General features: G+C 33.9%; 4 protein-coding genes and 4 pseudogenes across 8 annotated transcripts, besides 2 other annotated features; 6 read left to right on the top strand and 2 right to left on the bottom strand.

Moving 5' to 3' along the window:
* Positions 1–3,120: 3,120 nt before the first annotated feature.
* On the top strand, positions 3,121–3,483 carry TVAGG3_1075840 (uncharacterized protein; the record flags this gene model as incomplete). Its single annotated transcript, XM_051256516.1, has 1 exon — positions 3,121–3,483. The coding sequence occupies one exon, from the start codon at positions 3,121–3,123 to the stop codon at positions 3,481–3,483; it is 363 nt and encodes a 120-aa protein (XP_051076292.1).
* A 1,381-nt stretch (positions 3,484–4,864) lies between these two features.
* Positions 4,865–21,673: a mobile genetic element.
* TVAGG3_1075830 (uncharacterized protein) lies at positions 7,405–7,557 on the top strand (the record flags this gene model as incomplete). Its single annotated transcript, XM_051256515.1, has 1 exon — positions 7,405–7,557. One exon carries the CDS (start codon positions 7,405–7,407, stop codon positions 7,555–7,557), a length of 153 nt encoding a protein of 50 aa, XP_051076291.1.
* Positions 10,050–10,422, bottom strand: TVAGG3_1075820 (annotated as a pseudogene). The gene has a single exon. A coding segment is annotated over exon 1 (373 nt).
* TVAGG3_1075810 (uncharacterized protein) lies at positions 10,714–10,845 on the top strand (the record flags this gene model as incomplete). The annotated part of the gene is made up of 1 exon (XM_051256514.1): positions 10,714–10,845. One exon carries the CDS (start codon positions 10,714–10,716, stop codon positions 10,843–10,845), a length of 132 nt encoding a protein of 43 aa, XP_051076290.1.
* TVAGG3_1075800 (organellar and viral DNA polymerase type B) lies at positions 11,609–12,550 on the top strand (the record flags this gene model as incomplete). Its single annotated transcript, XM_051256513.1, has 1 exon — positions 11,609–12,550. The coding sequence occupies one exon, from the start codon at positions 11,609–11,611 to the stop codon at positions 12,548–12,550; it is 942 nt and encodes a 313-aa protein (XP_051076289.1).
* TVAGG3_1075790 lies at positions 13,655–14,062 on the top strand (annotated as a pseudogene). The gene has a single exon. A coding segment is annotated over exon 1 (408 nt).
* TVAGG3_1075780 lies at positions 14,150–15,007 on the top strand (annotated as a pseudogene). Its single transcript has one exon. A coding segment is annotated over exon 1 (858 nt).
* On the bottom strand, positions 17,053–18,094 carry TVAGG3_1075770 (annotated as a pseudogene). The gene has a single exon. A coding segment is annotated over exon 1 (1,042 nt).
* Positions 21,674–22,071: 398 nt separating the features above from the next.
* Positions 22,072–22,142: part of a mobile genetic element that runs on past the window's edge.

The following is a 22,142-nucleotide window of genomic DNA, read 5'->3' as shown; positions in this document are numbered from 1 at the left end:
CGAACAAAGCTGCGAATTTGAATACTTTACAAAATTTTGAAACGTCTTTTCCCGAATGAATATTGAGTTTCAAGCCGGACAAGCTATAGCAAAACTAATCCTTATGACCCACTCTATCATTTTGGTTTTTTTTGCAAAACGTGGGTAACACCCATCTCATAACACATTTTTTGCAAAATTTGGTAAAATCCGTGTAAATGCTCAGATACATGTGGCCAATAATATTTGAATACTGACAGGTCCGGATATTAGGTTTAAATAGCTGATTTAATTCGAAATATGAAAAAAGATGAAATCTCAATGGAATATAGTAAATTAAGAATCAGTATGAATGGTTATATGATTTTGATAAAAGAAAACTGAATGAAATAGAACAAAATTTGAATCTCAGAATTTAAAAGTAAATAGAGAAGAAAAAGTGGCTTTAGGGGTTTTATGATAGGTTATTGTCGGGTATTAGAAGTGAACGTGTTGAAAAGATATATTCAGTTAATATGAGACAAAATTAAAACAAGAATTGAAGATTGTGTATGAATGTGTCATTCTGGGAGACTTGCATAGACAATGTCTCCCACAATGACACATAGCACACAATAACAGTGCACTGTTGCACTTTGTTGACAAAAGATACACAATCAGAAGAAGATTGTGTATGAATGTGTCATTCTGGGAGACTTGCATAGACAATGTCTCCCACAATGACACATAGCACACAATAACAGTGCACTGTTGCACTTTGTTGACAAAAGATACACAATCAGAAGAAGATTGTGTATGAATGTGTCATTCTGGAGACTTGCATAGACAATGTCTTCCAGAATGAGACAATCTTCCGCAATTAGAATACGATTGCGGAACTTCGACCGACAAGAGTGCATTATGCACTTTTCTTGTTTTAATTTTGTCTCATATTAACTGAATATATCTTTTCAACACGTTCACTTCTAATACCCGACAATAACCTATCATAAAACCCCTAAAGCCACTTTTTCTTCTCTATTTACTTTTAAATTTTGAGATTCAAATTTTGTTCTATTTCATTCAGTTTTCTTTTATCAAAATCATATAACCATTCATACTGATTCTTTTACTATATATTCCATTGAGATTTCATCTTTTTTCATATTTCGAATTAAATCAGCTATTTAAACCTAATATCCGGACCTGTCAGTATTCAAATATTATTGGCCACATGTATCTGAGCATTTACACGGATTTTACCAAATTTTGCAAAAAATGTGTTATGAGATGGGTGTTACCCACGTTTTGCAAAAAAAACCAAAATGATAGAGTGGGTCATAAGGATTAGTTTTGCTATAGCTTGTCCAGCTTGAAACTCAATATTCATTCGGGAAAAGACGTTTCAAAATTTTGTAAAGTATTCAAATTCGCAGCTTTGTTCGATTTGAAAATTGAAATTTGAACCGAAATGACTGTATGAATATGTTCTTCATATTGAATCTAAGCATTTCTTGGAATTTGGAGTTTTTCTAAAAAGTTTTATCGGTTGAAAAATTAAAAATAAAACAAAAGAATTTTTTCCCGATTTTTTAAACGCATCTTAATTTTTAACTATAGATCTGCAATTTTCCCAAATGAACGGGGTGGATAAGATCCCAGCCCTATCGTCATCCCAGTGTCAATTTTACAAAAAAATTCTTAATAAAAATTTTTTATTAAAAAATTCTTATCTTTTTTCATTGAAATTTAAATAATAAAATAAATTTGGCTGTAAAAACCATCAATTATTATAATTCTTATCGAAACACATGTAGAAAAACACTTATCTTTTATACTCTTTCTATTTGAAACCTGTTTAGTTCAGTAATTAATAATAAAAATTGTGAAAATAGTGACTATTTAACTAAAAATATATTAAATAAAAAAAAAAAAAAGGTAGTGGGGCTTCCAGGCACTTCGTGCCTTCTAGCCCTGAAGATGATTAGTATAAATGAAGTTTTTATTGGGAAGGCTTCCAGGCGCGTTGCGCCCTCTAGCCCTGAAGATGTTTAGTATAAATGAAGTTTTTATTCGGAAAATTGTTAGTCTTCTGGGTCGAAAACATTATATAATGTTTCACTTTTCACAAATTATATATGTTTTCATGTTTTGTCACTTTTCTGTCACTTTTCAGGTAAAAACATTTTTATTATTATATATAAATGAATTTTACAAAACCACCGTTACCGTTCTTTGGAAATAAGAGTAGATGTAAAGATATTATATTGAGAGAACTTAAGAAACTACCGAATGGTCTAACATTTGTAGATTTGTTCGGTGGAAGTTTCTATATATCCCATTTATGTCATATAATATTCCCAGACTCAAAGATTATATGCAATGACTTCGACAACTATATGGACCGTCTCAAACATATACCAGACACAAACAATATATTGAAAGAGTTAAAAGAAAAGATACCTATAGGTAAGATGGAACGTATACCATTAGATAAGAAAAATATTGTGAGAGAGGTTTTGAAAAAAGCAGAATATATAGACTGGGATAGTATATCTGCTAGACTATTATATAGTGGTTCTATAAGAGTTCATGACATTGAAACACTTATGTCAAAAGTTTTATATCTTAACTATACAAATGTTTTCAAAGAGGACATAGAAAAATATATTGAGGGTATAGAGTTTGTGAGATGTCATTGGACAGAGTTGTATGAAAAATATAAAGACAAGGAAAATGTTTTCTTTATAGTGGACCCGCCGTTCTATAACACATGGGATTTTCAATACCAAGTAGATTGGACTTTGAGAGACTCTTTAGAAACTTTAGACGTTATACATAACCATCCATGCTTTTACTTTACATCCGATAAAAGTGGTTTGGAAACCGTTATGAGATGGTTAGAGGACATACATGACTATGAGTTTATATATGACAAGATAGAATATGAGAGAGGTCCTATAAACTGGAGAAAGTGTCACAATAAAGAAATTTTATTAGTAAGTAAATGTGGTTTGAAATAGGACTACTTGTTTTAGGTTTTTTCCATTGTGTCATTTATTTATTTGACGTGGCAGAAAAGTACAGAGAATATGAAGATGAACCAATGCCTGCAAATGTTCAGTATATGTACTCGTAAGAGATATTTTTATCTAATATTAAATGGACGCACAGAACTTAGCGAATGCACAGCAACCTGGACAACCAAACCCAGAGAATATTCCAAATGAAGTTAGAATACAAACTGCAATGGCAAACTATGGTCAAGTGCCAACAGATGTACAAATGCAAACTGCCATGTCAAATGACGCTGCGTTAGGTTTGCCACCATGGTATGCAAATATGAGATGGAAAGAGTTTTATACAAACCCTGAAGTGGGATATAAACAACTTTATGCAGATGACGCGAACACAGGAGTTGACCCAGAATATGTTTTCTACCAGAGGAGAAACAGAATGTATGAGCTCCAGTTAAAGAATGCTATGGAACTCAACAGGAAACGTAAGAGACTAGGCGGACATTAGATTTTTACATATAGTAAAATGGGTTTCTTCAGTAGTATTGGAAACTTCTTTCGAAATGTTGGAAGAGGTATATGGAATGGAATAAAAACCGTAGGAAGAGGAATTTGGAACGGAGTCAAAAATATTGGTAAAAGAGTAGGTCAGTTTGTTGGTATTATACCTAAAGACCCTGAACCAGAAGAACAAGCTCCTGTTATACAACAGCCTGAACCTGCACCACAGTCAAGTTGGCAACCAAATCCAACACCTCAACCGTATTAAAAAATTATATTTTTACCGTTCGATAGTAGTTGTATATGAAACTAAGTTCTAAGTAAAACGCATGGTATAATGGAATTATTCTTTTTCTTCCATCTGTAGTAAACCATACTTGAAAGTCTGAAATACTTCCACTTGGTGGTTCGTATAACTTTGTAGGTTTTTCGTAAAAGTCATTTGCCAAGCATAAGAAAGAGTTTTGAGCGCCAGAAAATGAAGCATGAACAATAATAGCAGCTGGTCGAAAACATCTTTAAATAAATATGGTTCATCTCTTGCATATCGACTGTAAATATTTGCTAAAGGAAGTTTGACTTTCTGATTTAACATTCTTTGCAAATAATACCATGACATTGCAGTGAATTCTGTATATATTTGTTCGTCTTTATTTGGATTGTTTTTCGTAGATTTGAAATGACACTTGTGAATTTTGTTTGTCATATACAATTCTCACATAAAGTGTGCTCTCGGTATTTGCATATTCATCAGCATATTTTGCATAACATGAATTTATTTTATCTTCTATATTTTTTAACGCAGTCTGTAGAGAAGATGAAAGGTCAACTTGTATTAGCTCAATTTCTTCCCACATTTTTCGTTTCCCTTCAGATATATAATCTATATGAAACTTTACAATAAATGGAAAACTTTTATCTTCTACAGACACAAATTTTATTCTACGAAAGCCAATAGCTTTTGTGACAGATGGGTCTCTTAGCCATCTTAATGGGTAGTCAAAACGATAGCCTTCATGCTTTACGGTCTCTGTCTCATACTTTTGACCGACATTAGTAAAAAGTTCATCTAATGGTTTAGTTGTAGCAACTCTTGAATTTTCTTTTTCTATTGGAAGCATATTTTATCTAGAATAAAAATGTCGAAAGATATTGCTTCCATAAGAGAAATACAACACAACCGACAACTCATTATGCAAGCTCTAAATAAGAACACAACAAACTTTTCAAACTATTCTAAGATATCTGAGTCATTGAAAGAAGGAAACTTAAAACTGACATTAAACCCAATGACAGATGAGTTTCTGTTTCAAGACAATAAGAACCATACTGTCTGTATAAATCCAACAAAAGGAACTTTAAACGAGAAACCTATAAATGAACTTCTTTTGAAAGCAGATATTGACAACAAAGCTGACAAAGAATATGTAGACGATGCAATAGCAAAAGAAGAAGAAAGAGCTAACAATGCTTATGCAACAAAAGAACATACTCATCCTGAACTAGCAGACAAAACATATGTTGACAATAAAATGTCAAGTGAAGTGACAAGAGCTGAAAACGAATATTCTAAAAAGACTCATATACATTCTATATCTGATATTACAAACTTACAAGAAACCTTAAACAGGAAAAGTGCCGTTGGACATACACATACTATTGCAAATATTACAAACTTACAAGAAACCTTAAACAGGAAAAGTGACGTTGGACATACACATACCATTGCAAATATTACAAACTTACAAGAAACCTTAAACAGTAAAAGTGCCGTTGGACATACACATACATCTTCTGAAATAACAGACTTAAACGTTAGCCTTGAGAAGAAAGCAGACAAGAACCATACACATACAAGTTTTACAACTGTTGCTATAGAAAGTATTGAAGGAACGGTTGACGTAACTGATGGGGATGTATTATATTGTAAACCTCCTAACTTTCCACAAGGTTTAACATCGGATGACGACATAACGACGATGAGAAACATTAGATGTAAAGATGTTTATGTCATGAAGGATGAACATAATATTAAATTCACTGCTCAAGATTTATATGACAAGAAAGCAGACAAAACAGAGCTTCAAACATTAAAGACAGAAATACTTCAAACATTATATCCTATAGGCTCTATTTATACGTCAATGAACTCTACCAGACCAGAAACAGTTCTGGGTTTTGGAACTTGGACTCAAATAGTCGACAGGTTTTTGTATTGTGCAAACTCTTCAAAGGAAACAGGTGGAAGTAAAACGATTTCAGGTGAAAATTTACCTGCACACAGTCACTACATAGATTTAAGTACATCTCAAGCAGGTTGGCATAAGCATAAATTTTGGGATTGGTCAGCAATGAAAAAAGGTAAAGGATATGATGTTAAAGACGACGTTCAGTTTGCTATAAATTGTTTCTGGGTGTAAACACTCAGGGAGATGGAAACCATACACATCGCGTTTCAGGATATACACAAACAACGGGACAAAGTAAAGAATACATGCACCTTACATGACAGTTTACGCATGGTATAGAATTGCTTAGTCGTCATTTTCAACTTCTTTAGCATATTCGTCAGGAGTTGTCTTATATTTGTTAGGAACTGTCTTTGAAAGTATACCACCTTGAACTTTGACAAGTTTGAAACGAGGTCTGACAATAGTAGTTTTATCTTCTGCTTGCAGTGTGTACATTTGCCATGTTGCCTAAAACTTCATAATATTCTCTTGTATACTTTCTTCTATTTTTACGAACACGAATGTGAGTACCTGTCGAGTTCCCATTGTTGTCATAGTCAATAGTATTTTCATATGGGTCGCGTTTAGGTATTTCTATTTTTACTTTGTCACCTTTCTGAAGTTTGAAGCCCGGCATTCTTTCTTGTTTGTCTCTTTTGACTAAATTATTAAATATATAGTCTTTCTCTAAGTCAGGGTTGTTTTTCATTTCTTCGGGGGAGTGGTTTCCCAAACCTTTTTGTTTACGGTTATTGTAAATATTTAAAACTTGTCTCATCTTTGCCTGGGAGAAGTGTCTATACTTGTCGTCATATGACATTTCATTTGCTTCACCACCTTGTGGTTGGTTTAAGTCTCTTAACATTTTTATACAACCGTCAATGACACCAAGAGCAGAATGGTTTTGGTCGACAATGAATATTGGTTTACATTTTTTGAACGCAGATAGTTTTTTACATCATCTTGATTTGAAAGAACTTTCACAGTCAGATGTCAGTTTTGTTGGATGGTATTTGTCAACGAATATTGTCAAAGCAGTTTTCACATCTAAAATATTTTTGGACCATAATGGTATGGCTTCACAGTATCTTGTGTTTTGACCAACAAATATTAACCAGTATGGAGGTCCATCTGTTCTAACTCTCGGAATGTTTTCCAAGATATCCATAAACCAAGCATTTGGTGTTGAACTAAAGATTTTTATCATGAGTGCTTTCTTTGTTGCCTTAGAAAATAGGGGTCCTTGTTTGGATTCGTCATTTTTTAACCCATAAGAAATGGGTTTATTTGGCGCATTAGCAGGAGTTGCATCTAGATTTTTGCCCGCAGTGGGAACAATAGCCAGAGGTGTATTTGGAGTTGGAAGGAAGATTTTGAGTACATTAGGTATACTTAAAGAGAAAGCACAACCTATTATACAAACTGTACAGAAAGGTTGGGATGTAGCACGAGATGCAGCAAATCTTATTCCAAATCCTGAAACAAGAGGAAAAGTTCAAGGATGGATGGACAATGTAGGAAGACAAGCAGGAAACTATTATAACAAAGCAAATGACTACTATAACAAGCAGGACACTATATGGACCAAGGTGAAAGATTCTTTAACAGAGGATATAACCATGCACAACAATGGGTAAACAATAACCAACCTCAACCGCCTCAAACGTGGGGAATGTAAAATTTTTTACTGAGATGAAATGAACAATACAGCATTGAGACAAATGGGTTCAAGATGGATTTGTCGGCTTCCAGCAGTTACACCACGTGTTTGTCAAGTTCTTCCTATACCTCAGGAAGTTTTAGACCGACTTAAAAAACCTAAACAACCAGTTGAAAACAAACCAAACTAAAATTTTTTACTGAGATGAAATGACCGAAGAAGTTGAAACCGTAGATTTGACACCACAAACAAAAAGTTCAGAACCATTGTCAAAACCTGTCAAAGAACTTACAGATGAAGAGAAAAATTCAATAATAGAAAGTGCCAGGTCTGGAAATGCAAACCCTAACTACAAAGTCACTTTCATAGAAATGGAACGGCTAGTATCTCAAAAAAAGAAACAGACTCTCACAAATAAAATATTGAAGTCTGAAGGAGCTTTCGAGACAAACAGATGGAAAAGTTTACTTCACTGACCAACAGTTCATTATAGAACATCTCATTGACTTAGAGTCGAAATATTCTAAACTTTACAAAAACAAAAAAGTTGAAAGGAAAACAAAAACAAATGGCATATGATATTTATGAAGATGTTGACAACACAACTGTTCCTGCAGGTGAGGTACAGTCAGAGGAACCGAAAAGTGACGAAAAACCGATAGAAGAAGAAAAACCAAAAACTGAAGATAAACCAAAACCAAAGTTTAGTTTGGAAACTAAACCAAGTCAACCTTCATTAGCTGGTATGGGTTGGCGTCAAAGACTTATGGCAGCAGGCGGTTATGTAAAGTAAAGAAAAAAAACATTTTTTTTATTTTTATAAAAATGCCCCCATATAGAATGGATAGAAAGTCTGCTAGAAAAAAAGCAGAGTTACAAAGATATGGTTGGAGTTTCGAAGAATTTTAAATATAGGAAGGGAAGACCCATAAAAGTCTATGACAAATTGCTGGTCTTCGCTACGAAATGGATTTGGAAACAGCACATGCCAATTATCCAAACAGACTAGAGAGGTTAGAAGAAGAACGTCTTATGAACATGCCTTTCGATGTGTTAAACATTGCATGAAGTAAAAATTTATTTTTAAAAAGTGACATTTTTTTAATTTTATTTGAAATGTACGCTGAGTTTGTTGGAGCAGACCGTTGGGAAACTTGTTTGTTAGATGAGAAATATGAAATTCACTGTTGTGAGTCATTTGAAGTCAGAAACAAAAAGACAAAAAGAGTTTTAAAGCGAACGGGAGCGAAATAACGATATGCTATTAATGAAGATGGTGGAAAACACTATCTTAAACATGTTGTCATTGCAACTCATTTTATACTGAATCTAACAATTTACCTTTTGTAGACCATATAAACCGTATAAGAAACGACAATAGACTTGAAAACTTACGTTGGGTCACTTGTTCTGAAACAATAAGAACAAAGGCAAATTTGGAGATATTGTATTCGAATTTGTCGACGAACTAGAAGATGAAACAATTGAAATTACAGACTATGGCAAGCATACGTTGGAGTTTTACTACTATAGCGAAGAACAAGACTCTTTCTACTTTTATACCGGTGTAAACTATAGGAAATTACAAGTATATTTTACTAAGGCGGGCTATGCTTATGTAAACACTAGAGATACAGATGGAAAAAACGTTCAAATACTTCTTAACAAATTCAAGAAGCTATATGGCATACCATTTTAAAACAATATATTTTTACATATATTAAATGCTTCAGGTTGAAAAACAAAGAACAAAAGTAGCAGATACAAAACCGTTAGACTATATCTTTACAAATGCTGGTAGGACAATATCAGATGAAGAAATTTCATCCCGAGCATACAGGTTGACTATCCAATTCGTTGGCTTCAAAGTCCTTCAGATGCAAAGGCAATAGGATTTAGAAGAGTTTTGTTTTCAAATAGAAACTAACGCATTTATGTTCGCAGTATATTTTCATGGGCAGTATAAAGGTTCTGATGGTCTAATAGACAAATTTGACGAAATGAGAATCTTTACAGTTCGTTCAGACGAAAGTCTTGAAAAAACTCTAAATGACTTTCAAACTCAAATAAACAAATATTATTGGGAATTTCAAAAAAATACACTCTTTACTAAATGGAACATACTATCTGAAACTAGAATATGACAAGATGAACTCCACCTTCATTCAAAAGATTGAAATTAACCCTCCAAGAGATACAGAGTTTTTTATTTTGGGAAGTAGACAAACTTCTTGGCACAATTCTTCGGTTACAAACCAGAACGAACCATTACCACCAGATGGTCCATTTAAATTTATACTTCACCATCAGATTTGACAGTTAATAGAAACGTGTTTGACCCTCAAAAATGTTATGTGTCATGCAAGTTTCAGTTCAAGCAACAATAGTTTTCTATGTATTGGTAAGGACTTTTATGACTTTGCTTCTAAATTCTACGAACCACCTAGTAACATTTCTCTGACTTTCAATTGGTTCACAACAAATGGTGTGCAACATATTATTCCATTGTACTATGACTTTATCTCGAATTGTCTTTCATATTTAACTACGGAAATGCTGAGAAAGTATTGAATGTGAAATATAGAAAATAACATTTTTTCTAACATCGTAGAAAACTCATGAAAACAATTTATTTGACACTTTCAAAAAAACATAAAAAAAGTGAAGTTAAAATGAGAATGTTTACTGAACTGGTTGGATGTCGCCTTCTGTAGTTATGTAGAATGTTGACCAGAGAAGTGAAGGAGAGACCTGAATTGCCAATTTCATATGGGGTAGGGGGTTCTCCTTGTTGGTATTTTTATCCAAGGACGTTTGTTTAGGAACTTAACAAGAGCTTCCTTCTTGCTTGCTTTATGTCGTCGAAAGGAGTGTTTTCTGGTACCTCAATTGGAATTCCAGTCGAAGTCTCGAGATTCAAGGCAGCCCTTCCAGAAATAGTGGTAAACTTGACCTTGGGCTTCATGACCTTGCGCAAGTACTGCTTAACAACTTCATTTATCTCTATAAGGTAAATTGCCTCGTCAAATCCTTCTGGCATTCCGAGTCCTTCCATCCGACAGAAAAATATTTTCCTTCCAACAGAAAAAGTTTTTCCTTCCAACAGAAAAAAATTTTCCTTCCGACAGGAAAAATTTTTCCAGTTTTCCGTCCGTAAACCATTCAAATTTTCGAAAATTGAGAACTTTTTGGTCGAACTTCAGAAAAAGTTCTTCCTTCCGACAGAAAAAGTTCTTCCTTCCGACAGAAAAAGTTCTTCCTTCCGACAGAAAAAGTTCTTCCTTCCGACAGGAAAAGTTCTTCCTTCCGACAGGAAAAGTTCTTCCTTCCGACAGGACACAAACGAATGTCCGACGTCCCTCTTCCTGAACGCCTTCCAAAGCCAGAGGAACCGAAAGCACCAACCCCTGCACCTCAGTTCCAGCAAGTACCTCCGAATTACTACCAATTTCCACCTCAAGGTTACTACCTACCATAAGGCTTCCCGAACTACCCTCCTCAGCCTATGCCTTACTGCCCCAACCCTTGGATGTTCCAGCAAGCTCCACCCCAACAATTCCAATCTCAATCCAAATCGAAGAGAAACCAAGAGTTCGAAGAAGGTCTGAACCGTTTACGCAAAGATTATGCCACAGCCCCAATTGAGAGAAAGTTGTTCCCGGACCAAAAATATAATTTAGGTGAAGAGGTGAGATCTCACCCGTTTTCTCACCTCTTTTCTCACCTCATGAATTTGTCATGATTTCATCGTAAACTAAACGTAAATGTTTTGTCAAAATATAGCAACCGCCGGAATTCCGACGTTGGTTTTATACAAAATTCATGCGGGAAATTCTTGAGTTTTGGTTGAAAGAATACGGTGGAGCCAAAAGTGGCTCGACCTCAAAACAAGCATTTTATGAGCTTACAAAGGTGTTATGAATGAATTCAGCAACATACATCCTGACCTCGTTCATTTTGTTGCTAAATTCAGTAAAAATAATGTTTAGGGTAGAAGGTTAGATCTAACCTCTTTTCTAACCTCATTTCTAACCTCTTGAATTTTCATGATTTCATCGTAAATGTTTTGTCAAACATGAACGTAATGAGCGTAAATCAGACAAAAATATAATTTAGGTGAAGAGGTGAGATCTCACCCGTTTTCTCACCTCTTTTTTCACCCTCTTGAATTTTCATGAATTTTCCCGAAATAAAAAATAAAGTTATTTATTTTTATTTATTTTTTTTATTTTGATAAAAATATGATTTCAACAATCGGCACAACAGCAATTCAAACAACAACTTCACCAAACTCGTTAGTTATGAATCCAACATCTATGTTGGTAGAGATGAAAAGCTTCATTCCTTCTTCATATACTTTCGAAACAGAAATCCAGAAGATAAAGCAAGAACTTTTAACAAGTAATTTAGACTGTAGTGCGAAAGATGAAACAAATGAACAGTATCTTTATGAAATAGAGGACATTATTGACCATTTACCCAAATTGCCTGAAATTCAGCAACAAAAACTAACCATTCCCGAATTTGACGAAATTGAAGTCAAAGCAACTGACTCGGTAGAAATAAAGAAATTCATACGAAAGGTAAATTATGAATTTCTTGGTTTTCATTGCAACCATAAAGTTATGGACAAAGATTGCGACATGGTATATAAGAATGTTTCTGACATATATAAATCCGGGGAGTTTAAGACCTACGACAACTTTGTTTCATTAGCTGCAAAATGTGTTTGGGAAATAAGAGATAAAGACAGAAGAGGTAAGGTATGGAATGAACAGATAAAACCAACTGCTTCAGATTTAAAGAAAACCATTGACGCCTTAGTTGTTTTAGCAGGTAAGGTTTCAGAATATAACGCAAAGTTGAACCCACAATGTTCTAAATGTAAAGCAGCAATTAGGAAATATAACTACTCCGTCAAAGAGATAGAAAGAATGAGAAACGACTATGCAGACTTAAAGAAAGAAGCAGAAAAGCCGGTAGAAGATAAAATGAACATGTTAGAATTTCTGAACATAAACTATCCAACAGCAGAAGATTTCCTTCTGTCTGACGTCAAGAAGAAGTATAAAGAAACTTTCGGCATTGTTAAAACATTCGATGTACTGACAGAAGAAATAGAAGCTACGAAATTGTTTAGGATTTCAAATATACATCGTACAATTCATGTAAAACGCTTATAAAATAACAGGTGAGAAAACAGGTGAGATCTCACCTCTTCACCTAAACATTATTTTTGGGTCCTTTACACTCATTACGAAGAAGTCTTGACAAAACATGTACGAAGAAGTCATGAAAATTCAAGAGGTGAGAAAACATTTACGAAGAAGTCTTGACAAAACATTTACGAAGAAGTCTTGACAAAACATGTACGATGAAGTTTTGAGAAAACATGTACGATGAAGTTTTGACAAAACATTTACGATGAAGTCTTGACAAAACATTTACGATGAAGTTTTGACAAAACATGAGGTGAGAAAACATTTACGAAGAAGTCTTGACAAAACATTTACGAAGAAGTCTTGACAAAACATTTACGATGAAGTCTTGACAAAACATTTACGAAGAAGTCTTGACAAAACATTTACGAAGAAGTCTTGACAAAACATTTACGAAGAAGTCTTGACAAAACATTTACGAAGAAGTCTTGACAAAACATGAGGTGAGAAAACGGGTGAGATCTCACCTCTTCACCTAAACATTATTTTTACTGAAAAATGACCAAAATTCTGAGTAAAATGGCATAAGATTGCTTCCCTCGGAAAACCGAGGGAAGAGATTCCGTATGAAAATCGTGAAATTTCTCTAGACCGACTTTTACCGGTCTAGCCTAAAACACATGAAAATCGTGAAGAACAGCGAGTAGGGAAAAATCCGGCCTTGCCTAAAACTCATGAAAATCATGAAGAACAGCGAGTAGGGAAAAATCCGGCCTTGCCTAAAACTCATGAAAATCGTGAAGAACAGCGAGTAGGGAAAAAAACTTAGTCGCCTAAAACTCATGAAAATCGTGAATTTCCTTAAGATAGAAAAAATAAAGTTAGTTTTATTTTTTTTATTTTTTTATTTTGTATGTAAGAACAGAAAATGACAAACATTGAGTTTGAAACAGTTAGAAAGATAGACAATGACACCAAAGTGTTAGAATAGGTGATTTAAACGTAAGATACTCAAAGAAATACAACAAATATTCTTTGTCAGACATTTTATCTCCATCTGGAAAGAGACCAAACGACTGGGTTAGAATTGCTTCAACTCAGAAAATTTTGACAAGAAATCCTGAGCTTATGATATCGGTAAGATTCTATGGAACTACAGCATATCTTATAGACAAAAGTCTTATACCAATAGTTTTGTTATGGTTAGACCCAGTTGTTGGATATAACTTCATAACATATGGTTTATTCGACTCAGAACGTTGCAGTGAAGGCTTACTTTACATCGTTCAGAAACCGAAGGACTTCAATACAAAGAGATATAAGATAGGAAGGACATATAATATAACTCTAAGATATGACAGTACAGTCAATAGAGTCAAGGTTGTGTTCGTTAATGATATGAGAGCTGCTGAAACAGAACTACTCGAAAAGTTTGAGAAAATGTATGGTGCCCACGAAAGGTAAAGAAACGTTTAAAGTAGATGAGATAGATAAAGCTATAAAATTATTTGACGAAGTTGCTAAAAATACATGTAAAGCGTTTATTTTTGGTCTTTTGTGAAAGATAGAAAAAATAAATTAGTTTATTTTTATTTATTTTTTTATTTGTATGTAAAGACAGATATGTCAACAACGAGAACACAACAACTGCTATCGTTCATGAAGCTATAAATGAAGAATATGAGTACATACAGTATAACAAACAGTTACGTCTCATTCGTTCGGTCAAAGACGATATGTACCAAATGCAAAGTATTTTGACAGCATGTTTTGCTCCAGATACTAAGCTTCCTAAAGACTGGTTTAGGAACCAAAGCACACAAGAACTTTTGAGCGAAGCACAGCGAGACATACTTTTTTCTGAAAACAGTGAAGAACAGCGAGTAGGTAAAAAACCCCAGTCGCCTAAAACTCATGAAAACAGTGAAGAACAGCGAGTGGGAGAAAAACCCCAGTCGCCAAAACTCTATGAAAATCGTGAAAAATTGCCAAACGTTTGAGAGGATATTATTACATAGACTTCTTGTAAATGCTGTTGCAATGTGGGCTTCGCCTCGTTATGCTTGGTATATTTACAGACTTCTTGACAAATCATAGACAAGAACGTGAAGAGATGGAAAACAAGCTTGAAGCAAAAGACAAAAGCATTCAGAAAAGAATACCACGTTCGGTACCAAAAGGAAAGGAAAAGAACTATAAGTATATGATTTATACTGAAGAGATGGAAAATGAAGAAGACAGAGATATGGTTATGTTGCATTTAGTCAGAAGAAACAACAAAAGCTTTTACGACCTTGCTAAGATTTACAAATCTGACAGAAATTGGTTCTATCGCGAAAACTTACCGATTTCAATGACACCGAATGAAGATGTGAAACAAATAGTTCAAGATACGTTACCTCAAACACACTATGATATTAAAGGTTGTACAATTCTTACCTTCAAAGAAGATTTGCCATTGTTAAAGGAAAAAATAACAGAGTATTTTGACAACTTCAAACAAGCAGAGTAAATGAACTCTTTATTTATTGACTTTTACAATTTGAACTTTGTTTGCGTAGATATGAATTCTGAAAGAAGTATGAGGGTCTTGTATGACTTTGTACTTCTCCCATAGTTCATGTCTGTCAAACTTACCTGCCATGGACTCTTTCATAAGTTCCATGAAATCGTCTTCGGACAATCCGGGAAAAGTATTATGTCAGTAAGTATTCTTTAACATCCTTACTTAAACTCTTTGCTGTCTGTACACATATTACGACTGAGATGTTAAAGTGTCTGAGCTTCTTAAGAATTCGACACATATCTTGTTCTCTGTTCTTTAACAAAGGATGAGAAGCAAATCATCTAAGATAAGAAGACATCTATGAGGGTAAGTCTTCCAATCGTAAGATTGCAATTTCTTCGAAATGTATTCTATCTCTTTCTGTTTGTTTCTGAAGTGTTTCTTCTCTAATATTCTCTGCATTCCTCATTTGGGTCTTTAAACTTAGAATTTATATACTCATTTATAGCATTATACTTCAAAACTCTTCTTTGGTACTTCTTTATCCAATCTAACAACTCAGTATCCTTTATACATACTAACTTAGACTTCTTTATAATATCTTTGAACGAATTGACGGTTTGGTCAAATTGACCAGAAGTACTACAAATAACAACTAACTCATAGAATGGGTTCTTCTCATCTAGTTCTTTTGTTGTGCAGCCATTTTAAGATAAGTGAAAGTCTTACCCGACCCAGGGTGCAATTAGACCTGTTATACCATTCTGAGCAAATAAGAACTTGTCATGTATAGGCTTTATCTGAGCATTTTCTAACTTCCTCTTGTTCTTGTTTAAAACATTCTCAAATTCTTGTCAATGTCAGCAAACTTTTTTTCTAACATATTTTTAGAAAAATTAAAATTTTTATCTTTTTGAAAATGTCTAGCGATTTCGCTATCTATATTCGAGACAAACTTTTTGACAGCAAAACATCTGTCGACCATAAAATCTTACATAGTGTAAACAAGAAAGTGAATTTGTTCTAAAGTTCTGTTTCTGGAATATGACAAGAACCATAAAACATTAAGCAGAGAAGTCTTAAAATTTGTCAATGACAGACTTGTTGACAGAGATGACGCCTCTTGGAGAGATGAAGTCCAACAAAACTTCTTAGAATGCAAAGAAACACATGCGCTGTTCTTGAAGATGAAATAAAAAACAGAATAGATGAGCTATTAAAGGACAAAGAACTTTTACATAAATATGGTTGCGCCAAATTTGACATAACTCCACCAGAAAAGAAGAAGAGAGAAAAGAAAGAGAAAAAAGTAGAAGAGAAGAAAGAACCTGAACCAGTTCCAGAGAAAAAAATTTGATATGTAAAAATAAAATTTTTTTTTTAGAACATTTCTGGTCAATGTCAATGTTCTCTTCCTCTTTAGGGCAAACACTGGCTTAGACTCTAAAATCTTTTTACCCAATTTACCTTGAACTTCAACTATCTTAGACTCATAATATTCATAGTCGTCTGCTTTCTTTGGTTCATAAGGTATAACAAGTTTGTATGCTTTGCCTTCTTTAAGGTTTGAGAACCTTCTGTCAAAACTTTCTTTGACTGCTAACAAACCTTCTATGTCTAAGTCTTCAAATTTCGCACCATTTTTAGTCACGACAGCAAACTTAACTGGTTCGATGTTCCAAACTTTGCTGAATGAAGACTTTCAAAATGTTAGAAGTAAACATTCAAATATGTGAATGGGTCTAGTTCTTCTTTAAGTCCTGACATTACTTGTTACTGAAATATATTTCGTCATCTTTTTCTATCGGATAAAAAAAAATTTTTTTAAAATTTACTCAGAAAAAATTTTCTTTGTATATACACCATTCTGAACATCTAAAAGACTTTGACATTTGCCAAGAATGTTCGTTTAGAAGCTGCCATATAACCATATTCTTGACAATATTGTTTATACGAATCGTACAATGACCTTTCATCTAATGACACAAAGTCAGTTCATCTATGAACAGTTCATATACACTCTTGTTTGCTTCTAACAATGTTTGTCTCTCTTCGGTATGTGGAATTTGTCTTGGATTGAACTTAGAAATATCTAATGTCATAAAATATGAGAACAAGTGGTTGTAAAAGTCAGATGTCAAAGTTTCTGCTAAGTCGTCAAAATATTCTGTATCTTGCATATGAGAATCTGACGTTCTGACAACTACATATCTTCTGTCAGAACTTTCTAACTTCATCGGAACAACATTGTTTGAAACCATAATGAAGTTTGCAACATTTTCACAAACTCTTTGGTCTTTATATTTTCTTTCAACAACTCCAACTTTGTCTGTTATAAGACTCTTCAAAGCATCTGAGTTCAAAACTTTTGTTGTATCTATACTTTGAAGTTCATTGCAAACTATAAGTTTCATATTCTCTATTGAGGAGTTAAACTGCCACAGATGTTTTCTAAGTTTGTCATATTAGGGTTCGAATAGCCCTCTAACAGTTTGCATAAGATATCTGTAAAGAATGTGTTCTTACCTGTTCCTTGTTTTCCAATTATAATGAGAGCAGTTTCATTTTTAGCACTTGGATGTTTAAGATGTTTGCAAACCAACATAAGATATACTCATAAACCTTTTCGTTTCCATTGCATATAATTTCTTTGACATGGTCTAACCAAGCTTCTATAATATTTTCTTTCCATTCTACTTGTTCATATTTATATCCAGTGAAGATAGAATAGAAGTTTGGAGAAGGTGTATAAAACTTTATACCACGAACTGAAAAATCTTCTAACTTTGACAATAAGATATCCCAAGCATCTAACATCTTCATGCCAACTTGTACGACTTTTATTTTCTTAAGTTTCTGTCTACATTCTTGTTCAGACACTATTGTTGCTCTTGGTTTGTTAAAGACAACATCCCATTCTTTCATAACATAACATTCTGGGGCAGAGTCGACATAAATGACTAAACGTTTCAAATTCTCGACTGCTTTGTTATAGTCTCTAAATGGACACATATTTCTGAATCTTGGAAGTCATAAAAATCTGAAACATCTATTCTGTACATTTTTATAAAAATAAAAAAATAATATTTTTTATTCTTGACTTTGTTGTTCCATTTGTTGCATTTGTTGTTCTTGAGCTATTTGTTGTTGAAGTTGTTCTTGTAATACAATACTTTCACCAGTTGCATCTTCCAATTCGAAACTTTCTGCCGTCATTGACAAATACATAGGACATAAAGTTTTACAGGAACAAAGTTTGCGTCAACTAATGTCAACGTTATACTTGCCAAAGTGTTTGAGTCACTAAGGTTGAAAATTCTGCATTCGAATGAACGATAGGCAAACCAGCAGAGAAAGTATTGTTTATACGCATAAGTATCTTTTGGTCATAATAGTTTCTGTCGACATTCGAATAACACTTTGAACCTAAGTTTGAAACAATATATAAGATTGTGTGCTTAATGTCAATGGAATAGACATTCCTTGTATGACACCTTTTCCTGTTATAGGAAAGTGTTGGTAGTAAAAACCAGAAATAAGTTTTGTATTATAGCTCATATCGTTTATAGTAAACTCAGTCGGACATCCAAACATAATGAAACCTGCTCTAGTTGCAGCACATGTTACACTCGTACGTAAAGTATTAATAAGTCAACAAAACCTGTTGGTGGTATATCTGAGTAAGTATCTTCAAAGGAGTATTTTTTACCATTCACAACAATAAAGTCTTCTGGTGTCAAAAGAGCAAAACAGCTTTAGTCGTCATTGTGTTTAAGGTTAGTTTACAATATCGTCCTTGAGGACTTTGTAAGTTTGTTGTTATAGAATTATATGACTCAGGGTTTTTAGTCGTAATAGTATAAACCATTATGTCTTCTGCCATTTATATATATTTAAAAGTTTTCTGAAAGTGGAGAAGAACTTCATCTAAACTTTCACATGGCGTTTCTTGAAGTTCTCTGTCTAAGAAGTTCAAATATTTTGTAAAGACATAGAACTTTCCTTTGTCTACACGAAACAAACAAAACAGGGTCTTTCATATCGTTCAAAAGTGTGTAAAGTCCTTTACATGAAATAAAGTCTATATTATTTTTCTTCAAACATCTTTCAAGAAGTTTTGACATTTTTACTTAGCAAATAAATTTTAATGAAATTTGTGGTCGTCAAATATTTTTATAACGTCTGGGAAACTATATTTTAAGTTCAACGTTTCACCTCCTTTCATAACGTATATCTTGTCAATGACATTATATGAAACACCACAGCAACTAATGTCGGGTTCTATTTCTTTGATGTTTATATCGTCTGCCTCTGTCAAAAGTTTCAATAGTTCTTTCAAAACTTCATGAGTGCAATGACATATGAGTTCACTTTTACAGGGTTGTGTTCGACCAAGTTTAACATTATACTTAAAGCTTGACAAATCTTCTCCTGAGTTTGAAGTTTGTCTTTCAGTTGTTGGTAGTCGTTTCGAATATCTGCAACAGAACTTAAGTCTCTGCTAACTTCAGGATATGTTGTTCTTTTACAGGAACAATTGTTATACCATCTTTGTCTTCGTATGGTTTCCCCACTTCAACATCTCTGTCTTTGACATTGACAACAACACTTTGACTGTTTGTTTGAGTTGGTGAATTTAACTTCACATCTGCCACCGCCATTAAACCTTTTGAAACACTTACGCTTCTATTTTTCGGAAATGACATTTTACTTAGAATAAAAAGATGGACGTATTTGAGTATCTCTTCGAATTGAAGCAGAACAAAGTTTATACTCACAAACAATACAAATACATTGACAGAATAGTTCTTTATACAAACAATGGAAAATGTTATAGAATAGCAATATTTGCTGAACCTAAAATTTTCATAAAGCAAAGAAAGTTGGTATAACCGAAGATGGTGAAAGTTCTTGACGTTGACAAAAATATAACAACAAAACTTACAGATATTTCTAAAGGAAAGTTTATAATACAATATTATGTCAAAACGGCGTACTGTCAATATTTGACGGAGAGAAGTCAGTTCAAGAACAACTTACTGACCTGCTGCCAAAATCTGCTCGATGGAAGCTGTCGTTATGCCAATCTGAGGAGCCCCAGCAGGTTTCATCGAACGAATCTTCAAAAGAGCATCTTCCGTGAAAAGTGCTATTGGTTTTTGTAAACTTCTTTGCTTTCAATTCATCTGGACCGTCTCTGTCACCAGTATATTGTATTTGTACAGTACCAACAGTTGAAATACCACCCATAAAGTCTTCTGAGTCAGCAAATGGAATGCCAAGCCAAAAGTTTGAACGGTCTCCATTTGTATATTGAGTTTTTTGACCTCCTGTATGAGTCCATACTTTCACATATGCATAATAAACTTTGCATTTCAGGGTTAATGGTTGTTGTGAAGTTGTTGTTAAAGTTCATAGCATCTAATGTCAAGTTGTATGACCTCATATCCTCAACTGTAGAATATTCTTCTCTTGGATAATATTTGCCATCTATGTTTATAATATTTAATACCAGGGTTGTAGAAACAAGAATAGTCATTTATAGTTCGTCTGAACAGTACAAACAGAGTATCTGCATGTTTCATTGCAGTTGTTAAAGCAATATCTGTTCTTGCACCTGGGTCAGCACTTTGGTTTCCAACTTCACCTGCAAAGTCTTTGACAGATATTTGGTGTATAGGGAACATAAGTGGAACTGCAATATATTTGGCAGCTAAAGCATTTGAAATATCTGGGTCCAACATATAGACTGCAAGTCTGCTTTCTATTCTCTTGCATTCAAATTTTTCGCATGTGAACTTAACTGGGTCCCAAGCAGTTCCAGCAGCATTGAAATAATAGTTTACTTCAGTGTTGAAGTTTGAGAAACCAAAGTCTAAGTCAACTTTGTCTTTGAATATTCGGCGAATGACGTTTGATTTGTTCCCTTTACGTCTGTAAGAGTGAATGGGTCTTGTTTGGTGCAATGACTAAGTTATTTTGCTTGGAGTAAGTTCAATAGAAATTTTTCCTGCCCAGTTTGGCAAGTATCTTAAAAACCTGAAGATGAGGAAAGATGACAAAGGAACTCTAAGTTTCAGTTTTACTTTTGGTTACTGCTGCTGCAGTTTGTCCAGAAAGGTAACATAAACTCCTGGAACGTTAGGGTCAAGTCTTCTTATTTTCTCAATAGTTGCATACTGGTCTGTTTGTTCTCTAGCTTGTGGTTGTACTGAGTTTCTCAAAGCGAACCATTCATAGTTTGCCCATGTTACTGTTTGAACTAAGTCAGAGTTAGAATATATCTTATATCCCATGAAAACTTCTGGAGCATATGTATCCGACATAGAAAATTCCATTGCAACCTTTCTTGTCAGACAACTTGGCAGAAGGTTTTATTTCAATGTCTTGTTCCACGTATAAGAATGAGTTGTCAATAGAAATAATATGAAACCTGTCGCAAGCAATATCTACTGTTGTTGAAGAACCTTCTCCAAACTCACCTACGTTTCCATAAGAAACAGCAGTTGTATATTCGTAAGTTCCAGGAACTATTTCTGACCTTCTAATGGCATTGTCGCATTCGTTATACCATTCGGAAACATTTCCGTTCATGGCATCCAAAACTGTTGGCGTTATATTCTGAGCGGCGTACATTTCATATGGGTAAAAATATAGAATAGTTGGATTTATGTGTCATAATAGAACCCACTCGTACCAAGCTTTACTTTCTTCCTGACTGAGTTTTTGCATCTTTGCCTCATGTTCACCTAGTATGTTGTAAATTTCCCATGTCCTTTTTGCCTTTGGGCTCTGGTCGCCCATCTCAGGTAAACCTATATCCTAGAAAGATTTTGTCATAGTTTGTATTTGAGTCTTCGCGTATTGTTTGCATGACTCTTTCCTGAGTTTCCGTTCAAGCTCTTCAAACAGAGCTTGTCCATATGAATAAGCTCGTTTCCAAATATATGTTTTGTAGCCATTCTGGTTTCTTTCCATGTAACCAATAATATCTTTTGTGAATGGGAAGCTTTTACCCAATGTTCCAGTCTTGCGTCATTTATTTCTGTAGTTGTTTTATTTTGTCAAGGAACATGTTTTTCAATACTAACATTTCATTTGGTACTGTCC

The sequence above is a fragment of the Trichomonas vaginalis genome (assembly GCF_026262505.1).
Source record: "Trichomonas vaginalis G3 chromosome Unknown ctg_114, whole genome shotgun sequence".
NCBI classification, from domain to species: Eukaryota; Parabasalia; order Trichomonadida; family Trichomonadidae; genus Trichomonas; species Trichomonas vaginalis.
The sequence above is the reverse complement of the archived record's forward strand: the minus strand, read 5'-3'. Positions and strand labels throughout refer to the sequence as shown.